The 12,837-nt window shown below is 39.9% G+C and overlaps 1 protein-coding gene across 3 annotated transcripts in view; it reads right to left on the reverse strand.

Moving 5' to 3' along the window:
* Window positions 1-12,837, reverse strand: part of LOC122845234 (RIMS-binding protein 2) — a 62,400-nt gene extending 49,563 nt beyond the window's left edge. For all 3 annotated transcript variants that reach the window (XM_044141408.1, XM_044141409.1, XM_044141410.1), the window contains exon 1: window positions 11,790-12,837. In XM_044141408.1, the coding sequence (XP_043997343.1) occupies window positions 11,790-12,656 (867 nt within the window). In that variant the 5' untranslated portion in view covers window positions 12,657-12,837. The remainder of the gene's footprint in view (window positions 1-11,789) is intronic.

Consider the following 12,837-nt stretch of genomic DNA (forward strand, 5'->3'; position numbering starts at 1 on the left):
TTCTTTGTTAGACATGATAGCTGAAGCAGCAAGAAGCGAACGTCAGCTGTAATTGTTGAATAGTAACCATGTAGCTGAAGGGTAAAGATGCGCTGCATATTAAATTACAGTGTCTGGTCTAACTGTGGCTTTCTGGTTCAATTTCATTGACATGTTCAAGAGATTAAATAATTAAATTAATTTCTTCTCACATTTGTTGTTTAATACAGCGATGTTGATCTCTCAGTTAATTAGTTAAGATGGAGAAAGATCTTTTCAATAGGTGTTTAATGTCTTCTTATGATACTAGCATCATAGCAACAATACCTACTTATTAAAACACAAACAATAACAATAAATACTGGGGCTGAGTAAAACTCCAGGAAGATCGACCCCTCTGAAAAAATACAGAGAAAAGAACTACAAAGCTGTCTGTGGTCTGTTTCATTACTACCAGAAGCCTCCCAATACTCATATATAAGTCATGAGGAATCCCTCTTAAGTGTCCTCTCAAATCCCACCCCCTGCATTTATTACATCTCATCTCTGCAGGGTAGCTGAGGCTGACAGATATGGGGGGGTTCTCATATGGAGAGAACAAAGAGCCAACGTGGGAGTCCCCATTTCTTCCCCCAGGTGTTCTACCTCCAACCTTCCTCGTACGTATCAAGCATCAAATGAACGTCCCCTGATTAAGCTTTAACAGAAATGAGCATTGCTTTTGGAAATGTAGTTTTCTTGTGCCAAAACTGGAGTATATAAGAAGCATACAGAACACACACAAAACAAATAAGAGTTATGCGAATTTACATTTGGAGAATATTGTGTAAATCCCAAAGTCCAACATGTTAATTCAGATTTTAATGTATATCAATCTAATCCAGTTTTCTGGTGAATGTACCAGTGTTGTTTCTGAATTACAGCCTTCTTGGTCTTCCCTTCTCAAAGCAATTATAACAGTGCCTCTTCAATTCAATAATTAAAACCCATTTAAGCATGTCTTCCCCTTCATCTCACACTCAACATATTAAACTGCCACAGCCTCCTGAACCTCCAAGAGCCTAATAAAGTGCTGAAAGTGTATAAAACGTCTGGGTTGTTGAAAGAGACGATTAGAGAAGTGACGGAAGGGTCTCCCAAACGGCTTAATTCACACAAACCCTCCATAAGCGTCACAAGAAGACAAACCTTGATTTGTTAAGAAAATTACATATGCAAAAGAGCAAGAGAAACACCATCCCCCAACATAAAACAGCAACATTTACCCTGGTGTGGAAAAACAGCTTTGCAGAATCGACTTTAATATTTAAAATTCCCACTGATCATCACAACTCAAATATAAGTGCCTGTGAATCACAGCATATTTCATAGCAAAGAGATTGGATGAATCTTTTTAAAATAATACAATGTTTTCATCTAAACCTAAACTCTGTAATGTGCTTTTTCCAAGTCAATGCAGGTTCTCTAGGAAACGCATAAAAAGATTACATTTAGAAAACCCTCCTCCTAGCTCTGATTGGTTGTTTCTGTTTCTATAACTATTATTTGTGCATCTCGTATCGAATAAACTACAAACTGTGGTTTGTAGAGCCAATCTAAGGTCTAAGTTCCAAAGGCTGCAGACCCCAGGTCTAGATCACATGTACCAAATTTGGCCTGTAAGAAAATTATGTATGCCAACTAGACCTGGCTTGCCATTAAACACTTCAAAAATGACAAATCCCAAGATGTTTATTTATTTATTTATTTTAAACAGGCAATCAACGGTAAAAACAGGAAATAAATATATAAGAAATACTCACGCCAACTGACATGAAATTTTACACAATTTGTTCAAAAAGGAACAGGTAGAAGATTCAAGGTCTTATGATTTCCTGCCTCTCTATCCTGCTCTGCATCAGCTTTTCAGTTAGGATTCATAAGCCCTCCTTATCTGTTGATATTCATTAGCATCAGTCAAGCAAGGCCACCAAAATAGCCAAATGATAAGTGGAAAGTTGAAGGTTTCTGGGTAGGTGTGACCCAGATTATCTGTCCACAGAGGTAAAGGGCAGACCTGTTGGTCTATTGTCATTTCACTAGAAGCTGAGTGCAACAAAATCCCACTGGTGAGTTTTCAGTAAATAAACCTGAATGGCAGAAGCAACTAAAACAGTGCACTGTGTTCTTTCTATTAACAAAATATTGACTGGGCCATCCTTCACACTTATTGCTCGCTCCACAGAATGAGAACTGAGGCTTAGCAGCAGTTCTTTGAAATGCAATGGTCAAAAAAAAAAAAAAAAGAAATAGCAGGTAAAATGAACTCTATATCACAATTGCTTCAGATATGTTGGGTTGATGCAACATCCTAAACTTTGAGACTTCGATATGGGAATAATGTAATTTTAATACAAACTGCAAGAACATGAAGTAGAATGGGAACGTGATGAGCTTCGTTTTCAATCTTCTGGTCGAAAAGCAATTACACTCATGAGCAAAACGCAAGCAAACATCAATTTAACTATTGACAGAAGCCTGAGAGGAGGATCAAATTATATGGAAATGTCACTGAAAGGACTGAGCTCTGGGGATGTGGCTTAACAAGCACTTCTTTTATGTACAAAACATCTTCATATCAAAATATTTCTTCCTAACGTGTGAACTGAAAGTGGATTCTGTAAAAGATGATTAGAAACATCAACATATGTCACGTCCTTTGCATTCTCCATTAGGATAACAGCTGTCATCTTTAAGACAGTGATTGCCTGTCCATCTTGGGCTCTTTGGTCACTGTTCAACTTTAATTGTTACACTGAACCAAAAAGAGAAAAGGACTTCAACATCCTTTAAATTTCTGATACAGTTTTACAGTGTACAAGTAATAGCCAGTGACAGCTGAACAACGCTTGTAACCTCTGTTTCACAAAGACTAAGCGCCTCATTGCAGCCAGACGGCAGCCAGACACTCAGGCATGCTGCAGCTGGAATATGGGGAGGAACCATTACCCCAGAGATTCTCTTTGCACTCCACAATCAATTATTTACACCACATAACATGGATGGCCAATAAAACACACACACACAGACAGCCGCAAAGACATGTAAGTAAACGTGCCCACAAACACATATGGTATGAAACCACTTAGCAAAGATCAGAAACAGAGATCGATCTTGTACACATATTAACCTTTTATGGACTTGTCACAAAAAATGCAAAGGTAAGTCTAAAAATAAATCTACGTCATCTCCGGGTTCTAATGCAAGAATTGTTGCTTTTCTTTTGTATCCTATGATTGTTACCTAAATATTTTGGGATTTTCTAGAAGAAAAACTATCTGTATATAATAACTTCAACAACCACGTGGCTGAAGACAAAACAGATGAACTGGCTCACTCTTCAAGTCATGTCATAAATGTTCAAAATAACAGAAATACGCATATATATACACATTTCATACGAACCTAATTTAAATTATGTATGGTAAACACGTTTCAGAACAGCAACCATGCCCGAGTATCCCAGATTCTATTTACCTTTTCAAGACTTACCGTGTTTATGCAGAGGAATGATAAAAATAGCTTTCAAGACAATTTCTTAACTCTGCCGCACTAGTCATGAAAACAGCATGACCTGATGCAGCTTTTACAGATTTTCTGCTGAACATCCAGTTATGTCATTTCACTCACAGCAGGGCTAAGAGATGTCGACAAGGTGAAGGTTGTAGATACCAGGCGTAGAGCCACAGATAACAAACCAGCATGCCTGTTTAGTTTGGCTTCTTTATGTAAACAGCCCTTTGAAAAACAATAGTTGACCAAGTGTCGAAGCTCATCAGCTTATCACAGTTAAAATTATTACCAAAGGTCACACTGATGTTCTTAACAGAAGAACCTAGAGGCTACCATTGTACATTATGATCAAACAAAAATAAACAGTCTCGCCGTCATCGAGATTTTTAAAACTTCTGTTCATGCAGGACTTTTTTCTTTTCCATTTTAGGGCTAGACATGCCCCTACAACATCAAATAAAAAAAATTTAATAAAAATGAAAAACCATGGTATAGTTTGCAGCCCCAGTGGCAATAAATATATTAAAAACAGAGCTACACCTACGGTGGAGCCCTGTGGGACACCAGAAATAAAGGAAGTGGATAATAAATGTATTTTCCATGACCTGTAGCCCTTCACGTGTGAAGGGACCTGCTTCAATGTGTTGTCTGAGTTAAAATGTATGTATAATGCAAAGTCAAAACCTGACCAATGCCGACATAAATAACAAAAACAAAAATATACAGCATGATGTGATTGCATCACGTTGTAAAAGTAACATCTATTGCCACTTTTGCTGGAATAACATTAGAATTAAAATCTTATATATGTACTATTGTCTTGAGTTTGACTCAAACTAAAACAAAAAAAGAACATTGTATTGTAGAGTTATTTAATATATAGTTTGTAAACTGTTGTGTTAAGATATTAGTAAAAAAAAAAAGAAAAAGCCCAGACTGTTACAGTCACCTTAGCACCATCATTACAGTTGGCTGGGTTGCTTACCTGGGTTAGGTGAACAGACAGAAAATCACAGGGTGTAGAAATAATTTCCCAAATAAAACCCCCACTGTGAAAACACAGCGAGATGTAAGGAAGCCTTATGGTGCAAAGTAGGTGTTAACGAGAGCAGACAGACAACCTGACAGGTAGTTAATGACTATTCACATTTAGTGGAGTTGTGCATCTTTGTTCCAACAGATAGAAACACATATTTATACAGAAACTTTCTCTACTGGTCGACAACATCTGCACCTATGTGCTACATCTAGGAATGATTGTCTTTAAGGATCCCTTTTAACTGTATTGCAAAACAAGAAAAAACTTCTTGCGCTTCTAACGCAAACATGTGGTTGGTCGTTATCGTAAAGTGTTCTGAACGCCTGATAGACAAGTTCTCGTATGTAATCCCAGCAATCTTTTACTCGCATAAAAGATCGCTTTTTCAATTTTAGACTGAAAATGTGTCAAATCAAGGCTAGTTGTGTTAAATTCACAGCTAATCCTGAAGAGTAATCTGAATGTGACAACCTCCTGCTGAGGAGCCAACAAATTGCAGACCCTTGCTGTGAAATGACCAAATAGTCTTTCCTAATGTGTCATTTAATGCTTCATCTCACCGGCTGCGGCCGGGTTTATTAGGAAGCTTTTGTTTAGCTGCGATTACGTTGACAGGGTAATAAAGAGATGGAGATGGGGAACACAGCAGGGAATATTGCAATCAAATTACTAGCTTGATGAGGAAAGCTAGTAAGACTAAGGATACAATGAAATGGCCAAAAAGCAAAAGTGGAAAAGCATGAAGAAAATGCTGTTCATATGGCTGATTGTAATGCTAGGAAAGTATTTACACCCATCACATTTTGTCTCGCTACAAACACAAACTTCAATTTATTTTATTGGGATCTTATGTTTACATAAAGCAGTGTTTCTCAATTCCGGTCCTCACGCCCCCCTGCCCTGCATGTTTTAGGTGTTTCCCTTCTGCTACACAAGTGCTACCCTTCTGCAGTGGGTGTGGGTGATTAACAGGCTTCTGCAGCACTTGATGGTCCTGCAATCATTTGAATCAGCTGCTCTGGAGTAGAGGTACATCAAAAACATGCAGAGCAGGGGGGGCCTGAGGACTGGAATTGAGAAGTGCTGACATAAAGTAATGCATAACTGTGGAGTGGAAGGAAATTTCTTTACAAATAAAATCAAATGGAAATCTGAAAAATATGATGCCCTTGTGTGTATTGTAAAAAGGAGTCATCGTTAAAGTTTTATCCTTCAACATTGACGTGACGGCTGCTCCATGTTGATGGGAATTCTGAAAGTAAGAATCCTGTTAGAGGTTACAAAAGATGTGAAAGTCGGGGAGAGGTCTACGCTCCCGCAAGACGACTCTAAACATACAACCAAAACTACAGTGGTTTAAATCAAAGCATATTCATGTGTCAGAATGACATAGTCAAGGTTTAGATCTAAATCCAAGCTTTCAGAACTGATTTTTACAAATAGTTTCAGTTTAATGTGACTGGCTTTGAGCTGCTTTAAACAAAAGTTCAAAGTGTATGAATACTTTCACAATACCGTATATCGCACAGTATTTCTCTATATTGCACTGAATTTCCCCAGTGAGGGAGAACAAAGGGAATTATATTCTATTCTTCTATTCCACAACTCGCAGATATATAAAAAGTGACTCCACTGGATTCTTCTTAGTCTAGAATGACTAAACTGTGTAATTCTACAACAAAAGAACATTTAGTAAAAAAATTAAAAGGGTTTTCCCTGCCAACGTTAGCATCCAGTCTGAGTTGTGCCTTTTTTAGGGACACCCATACGAGAGAAAATAGCTACCAGGTCATCCTCAGTCAGAATAATTCATGCCAAGCACAACTTTGCTCCAGATAACTTATCTGCACAACTATACTGTTCACACTACTTCAGTGTAAACCTCATTCAAAGGGTTCCTGAATGCACATTCCTACAACCTTCAGGCATTCAGATCTTATTTAGTGTCAACCATTGGTGGACATGATTAGTTGGCAATGCTAACTATGTTGCTGGCATAAAAGTAAGAGGTAAACTCCCCATCTGTGATGGAGTGAAAAGACACAAATGCTGCTTACCTTTCGTAATCCTTCCATTTCAAACCCATGGAGGTTTGCATAAAGTGAATGGTGCCTCTTTCCTAACAGTGACGTCTTTAAATGAGCAGGAGCTGGGATGTCCTTGTCCAAAAGCCCATGTTTCTTATCACCCTGCTCCCGAGACTCCCCGTGTTCCTGCTCGCCGGGCCGGCATCCGAGAGCTTGCGTCTCTTCGGGACTCTCCATCTCTGTGCGTGTCGGTGCAGGTTCGGTCTGCTCAGGCTTAGCCCACAGGTCATACATCCCTCTATTTAAGCAAAAAGCATCAGAGGGAATCTGCGAGACCAAATGAGGTCCACAGCTAAGTCTGACCCTTTTTCCCTACATGCTCTCTTCAGGTTGACAAGGATCACGGTTGTCCTGTTGTGCTGAAGTTTCAGAGGAAGTGCATTTTTCACAGCAAAGGTAGAATGTCTCAAATCAAGTAAAGTTCATTTCTTAGCATTCTTGTCCTTTACTAAACAATATGTCTAATAAATGTAATAAATGTATTGATGAGTTTATGTAGTGGAGACAGATTTAAGGCAGTTCCAAATGAAGCAGGAGCTTTAAGCAACATGCAGGCAATTTGGAGAACGTGCGGTGACGTTCTCCAAATTGAAGACGTTCAGTTCCATGTTTCTCGACTTGGCCGTTGAAAGCTAGCAACTGATTGTCGTGGCGCTGTAGCAATCTTTTGCATCTTACTTCAAACATTTATGACGAAGCGGAATACAACCGTGGCTTGTTTTGCTTCTTCTCGTTGCTGTCATCTCGGAGGTTCGGTGGGGACAAGATGAGGAGCACACGCAGGCTCGCTTTCTCACTGTGCATAATTTCCAAACCACACATGCAGGCTCAAATGGAGCAAGGCTACATTTACACTGGAAAACATAAAATGAGTCCAACTAACAGGTCTCCATTCCTGGTCTCCATTCTTGCAGCAAGATTGGGAGGTGGTTGGCACGGTGACTCCTCATCACTGTCGTCATAGACGAGGCGGCTGTGTCACAAAGCGTTTTAATCCAAATTCCACAAGACTCGAAAGGGCTGCTTAATCCCATCTTATTTATATCGCAATAAAAGGTAAAGAATGAGGACGGAGGGAAAAGCCAGGGAGTCTAAGACGGCAAGTGCCGATGAGAGGAGGGGGCAGGGAGTACTGCTACCCTCGTCCTATCACAAAAAGGCAAGCTTTGAGATGGGACCCAATCATCACAGCAGCTACGGCTCGTTTCCATGGAGATGATGCTGGAATGATGGTGGCTGCCTATTGATTGTGGAGAAGGCAGTGGGCACTGCAACAGAGGGAGGCAGGCAAAAGAACAAGTGTGCCCTGTCCAAACTGATAATTTACTGCAGCTCTTCAAAAAGACAAGTGAATGTTTGTAAAGGTGCCGCAAGTCAGTGTTTAAATTACAGCAACCACTCTGCTGTTTAGTCTTGTAGTTTTAGAACAACCATTTAAGGTATTCCAGCACAATAAAACTAAGTTAGAATAGTGATTTATTCCTGAACATCATAGCATCTTCATTTACCTTTGTGTGAATATTCATCCTCAAAGTTTATCTTTAACTTGCTGTTGTCACATCTGAATTTCCCCACTGTGGGACAATACATTTCTATTCTATTATTTTCTAATCTAATGAAGGTAATAACCTGCAGAATTAATGCTACCAGAACTTGTTTATAATTTTATTACCACCAATATATTGATTTTGAGTACCGTAATTCTACTGATCATTAGTACTTATGAAACCTTTTATTCTTACAATCATTTGCCATCATCTAACTTTAACTTAATTTGATGGCAGATGCATAATAGCAGAAAGTACAGGAGCTGCCACTTCTCAACTAACCAGTTTACTGTTGTATATTTATTTATTTAAAAGTGATTTACCATTTCTCTAAGAAAATCAAAGCAACACATTCAAAGCAATGTGAGATTGTTGCAACAAAGTACTGGAAAAATGTATAAAACAAATATATATATCAAATACCTCAAATCATGTGAGCTTGAGTGACAGAGGCAGGAATACAATTAGGCAGAAATGTAAATACAATAACTATGAAAAGGTGGAGTAGAAAGTTTAAATCTACATACACTCACTTGTGACGCACAAGTCCTTCGTTTTGCTCAGAGAACATCTTTTTTAAAATTTTGCTGCAGACTAGTTTATTATTCATAACAGTTTACCCACAATAATGAGGTTTTCCACCCTCATAGCAGAAAACAAGCCTGCTGTAAACACTTTCAGCTCCTCTTTGGCATTTTCACAACTTAAATTTACTGCCTGACTGGTAGCAGCCTCCACAGCGGCAACTCCACCAGCAGAGAATAACATTTTCCAAGATAACTGCAGCAGCACTCATGCAGGTTCATATCCACAATGTTTTTTATTGTCAGTTTACAGACTATTCAAACTAGTTAATACGCACAACGGAAAGTATTCCACTCAGCTTATTCCTGAGAGCATCAAACCACAGACACTGCATAGTTGGACAGAAAGAAGCTATATTCAGGTCCGTCAAGATCAGCGGCATTGGCATCCTGTCACTCAGACGTATTTTCACAAAGCCGCCTTGACAGACTAATAAGGCAGGTGTCTGTCAAATTCAGACATTTTATGGTGAATGGCTTTCTGCTGAGCGCCAGAACACATGCTATATTTATTTATATTTCTTTGTAAAAGGCAAATCAGAGGCTGTAAATGATAGTGGCTTCATTTGGATAGTTTTTTTTTTTCTTAGAAGTGGTTCAAGCTTTGATGAAATGCTGAATTTTCTCTTTTCAAATCTCACCCAAAGCAGGCCGACCCACTTCTGCCACTCAAACAGTCCCATAAAACCTCCACCCACTTCCCTGCTCTCTGCACATGCATACAGATATTAATAATTGCTACATCAGACATCTTCCAATTAACTGAATCAGAGTGATTCGTGTATTTCTAAAGAATAAGTAAAAACTTGGGACCAAAAAGAAATGTCTGAAGTAACAAACATAAACTTCAATGTGTTTTGTTTGCATTTAATGTGACAAAGTGATACAACCATGAAGTGGAAGGAACATTAAATATGCTAATTAGTGGTGCACCGATTGCGGTTTTCTGGCCGATCGCCGATTACAGATGTTTTAAAAAGCATAACTAACCTATTCCGATTACGGCTGATACCATTTTTTGTCTGAAATGTTGCTCAACATATCAAGACAACAATGGGGTGACTATTGTTAACTGTAAATGTGCAGACATGACCTGGTCGGCCAGTTTGTCAGTCAAACTTCTCTCATGGGAGAAAAGAAGAGCACAGTGGTTGATTTTTAGTCCATTGCAGAGGTTGACATCATCGGTGGATCAGATCGGCTTCACATGTAAAAATTGGCCAATCACCAATCTTCCAAAATTAAGGAAATCGGCACCAATAAATAGACTGGCCGATTAATCGGTGCACCTCTAATGCTAATCATTAATTGTACAGTTGCCATACGGAGTAGTCAGGCCTTGTTACTCTGATACTCAACACAATCCAACCAACTGCTTTAAACCAGGGTAACACAAAATACCCTACAAAATCTATCTCAGGAACACAATAAGGCCATTACTTAAAACAAAGCTTAAAACAGCAGCATAAGTGTTTCAATGCTCCAAACTAACACAATCATGATATCTAGTTTGCCACTCTAAATTACCATCCAACAGCTTGTGGAGAGGCATGCACCTTCCTGTGCAATTTAATCTAGCCATTCTTGTCGATCTGTAATTTAGGAATCACAGAATCAACACAGCAAAACTCCAAATAATTCATATTTCCTGTTTATTCCTTGCTTTGGTTACACCTCAACAATGGATACGTAAGGATTTCCACATGAGAGACTGTTACGACTGGCTCAAGGTCATAACAAAAACGGGAGACCATGCAGTGGTTAAAGTGCTTAACAAAGAATATTTATTAACAAAAACAACAATGGATTGTGAATGTCGGTATCAGTGGTGTAATGCAAATGCTTGGATGTGGTGTATGAGTGCATATGGAAGTGTTGAAGTGCAAAAACAAAGACAAACTCAAATGTGCAGAAGGAGGGGAGCTGAGGCCTGGCACCAAAACACAACAAGCGTCAAGCAGCAGAGCGGCCTGAGCGGCAGAAGGTGGAGACGGCCAGGTTTAAATGATCTGTGCTCCAAATGAACAAATCAGCAGCACCTGTAAAGGGGAGGAGCACAAAGACCGACAACAAGGCACCTGCAACTCAGCCCATAAGGCCCAGGGCCGTAACAGAGACGCACATTTGTGCCAATTATTTTACACTACTGTCTTAATTTACAGACCCACATTCCAGTGAAGACCAAGAAGCAGCTTTCAGCTATACAAGAAACAACAAAAGCTTTTCTGAGAAAGGAACCCTAGCCAAAACATTTATTCCAATTTTAAAGAATCCTGTAATGAATTATCAAAAGAGCTGTCAACTTGAACACCTACGATTAATCTAAAATTAAATTGCACCTATTTTGACCTAAATGTCTCTGTCACACAGAGAATTACTTAGTTCAAAGCAGTGAATTACGAGGTCTTGTACTGCGGTCAACAATGCGGAGTCTCAAACGCTAGCAAAGAGGTGAGCCAGAAAAGTTAGACTGGTGTGCTCAGTGGCAAATTGCACTTTAATAAAAACACTGCGATGGACGTTTGGATAAAACCAAGGTAGTATGAAACCTACCAACTGAAATTGTCTATTATACTTTCACCAAAGCAAGGGCAGTTTTTAGTTAACATTTCTAAATTATGTTCGAAACCTTCCTTTATGAAAACTTGGAAAACTGGGACATTTAGTCTGAAACAATAAAACATTTCCTTCTTTTAAAAACTTGCATTTTTACGTTTCAAGTTTACAAGATTAAGCATGGTGATTGTGATTAATCGCAGCACTACTCAGATTAATTTTTTTAATCGACTGACGGCACTAATTTTCAATGAGCTGCTGAAGTCCGCTTTGGCTTGTGGTTCAGGGATCTTTGGCGTGAGAATTAACATTATTAATTCAAAGAACTGCATTAAGGTGAAATCTACTCGTCAAATCTAACTAGTTAAAGGAACATTAGATGACGTGGTTTGTGTAGAATGGTTTCTCTTTATTGTATGGCAGACAACTAGAAGTGTAAACTCACCTCCATGTTCCTTCTTGAGCATTTGGTCGATGACGACCTGTCTGATGAAGAAGACTCCGCCCACAGGGACGGATGGTTATCCTGAACTGCACGGATGGTGTTGTTGGTGTGATGCATTTCCAGAGAGTTTATCTGACCCACACCTCTGACCTCGGTGGAGGTCCATGGCCCAGCAGTCTGTAACCCGCCGCTTGAGAACAACTTCTTCTGATCAGGTTTGCACTTTTTGTTGTGTGAGGGCAAATCTCTGAGGGATGTTGTTTCCAGCTGTGCTCTGGAGCTGGTTGGGAGTGGTGTTGACTGACGGGGATTACAGCTGTTATCCCAGACCAGCTTCTTTGAGGATTTTTTGGCTACATAGTTGGGTGGTCTTGACCTTGGAGTCCCCTGCAACAGCCTCCCATGGGCCTCTAGAAGGCGGCAGAGGAAGATGGCTTTCTCTAGCTCGAACTCTCGCCTGTGGTGAAATTTATAACCTGCCCGTTTCCCATTTATCTTTTCATACAGTGTGAGCAGCAACTGCTCCAGCTTTGATTGTTCACTGCCGAGATGAAAGCCGTCTTCCCCTGAGGACTGCACCTTGTTTTTTATTTGTCCCTCTTTAGCCAGAAGATGTCTGCTTTGGTTTCGGTCCCTTAGGCAAAAACGTCTGGCTGACAGCTCCCTCACGGTCCTCTTATGTTCCCGCTCTGCCTCTCTTCGCAGGCTCCGGAGCTCCACGCCGAGCTGCCCGCAGGCCCACAGCGTTTGGATCTTCTCTGCCTCCAAGTCGGCCTGCAGCCTCTCCAGCTCTTGTCTGTAGTCTGTCTGGTTCTGGCATGACCTCTTGGACAACAGGGCCAGAGGGTTATCCCTATCTTCTCTCATGCTGCCTCATTCACAGCACAACATGCAAGTAGGGAACGAATAGCTCTATATGTTTTTATTTCTAGACAAGAGGGCATGTATTGAAGAAGGAGAGAGCAGCAGGTGAGGGATGGCTGGTTGGTTAGCAAACATGCAGCATGCATTTTTTTTTTTTTAAACACTGGACCAGTGGAAAGATGAG

This window comes from Gambusia affinis, linkage group LG15, assembly GCF_019740435.1.
Source record: "Gambusia affinis linkage group LG15, SWU_Gaff_1.0, whole genome shotgun sequence".
NCBI lineage: Eukaryota > Metazoa > Chordata > Actinopteri > Cyprinodontiformes > Poeciliidae > Gambusia > Gambusia affinis.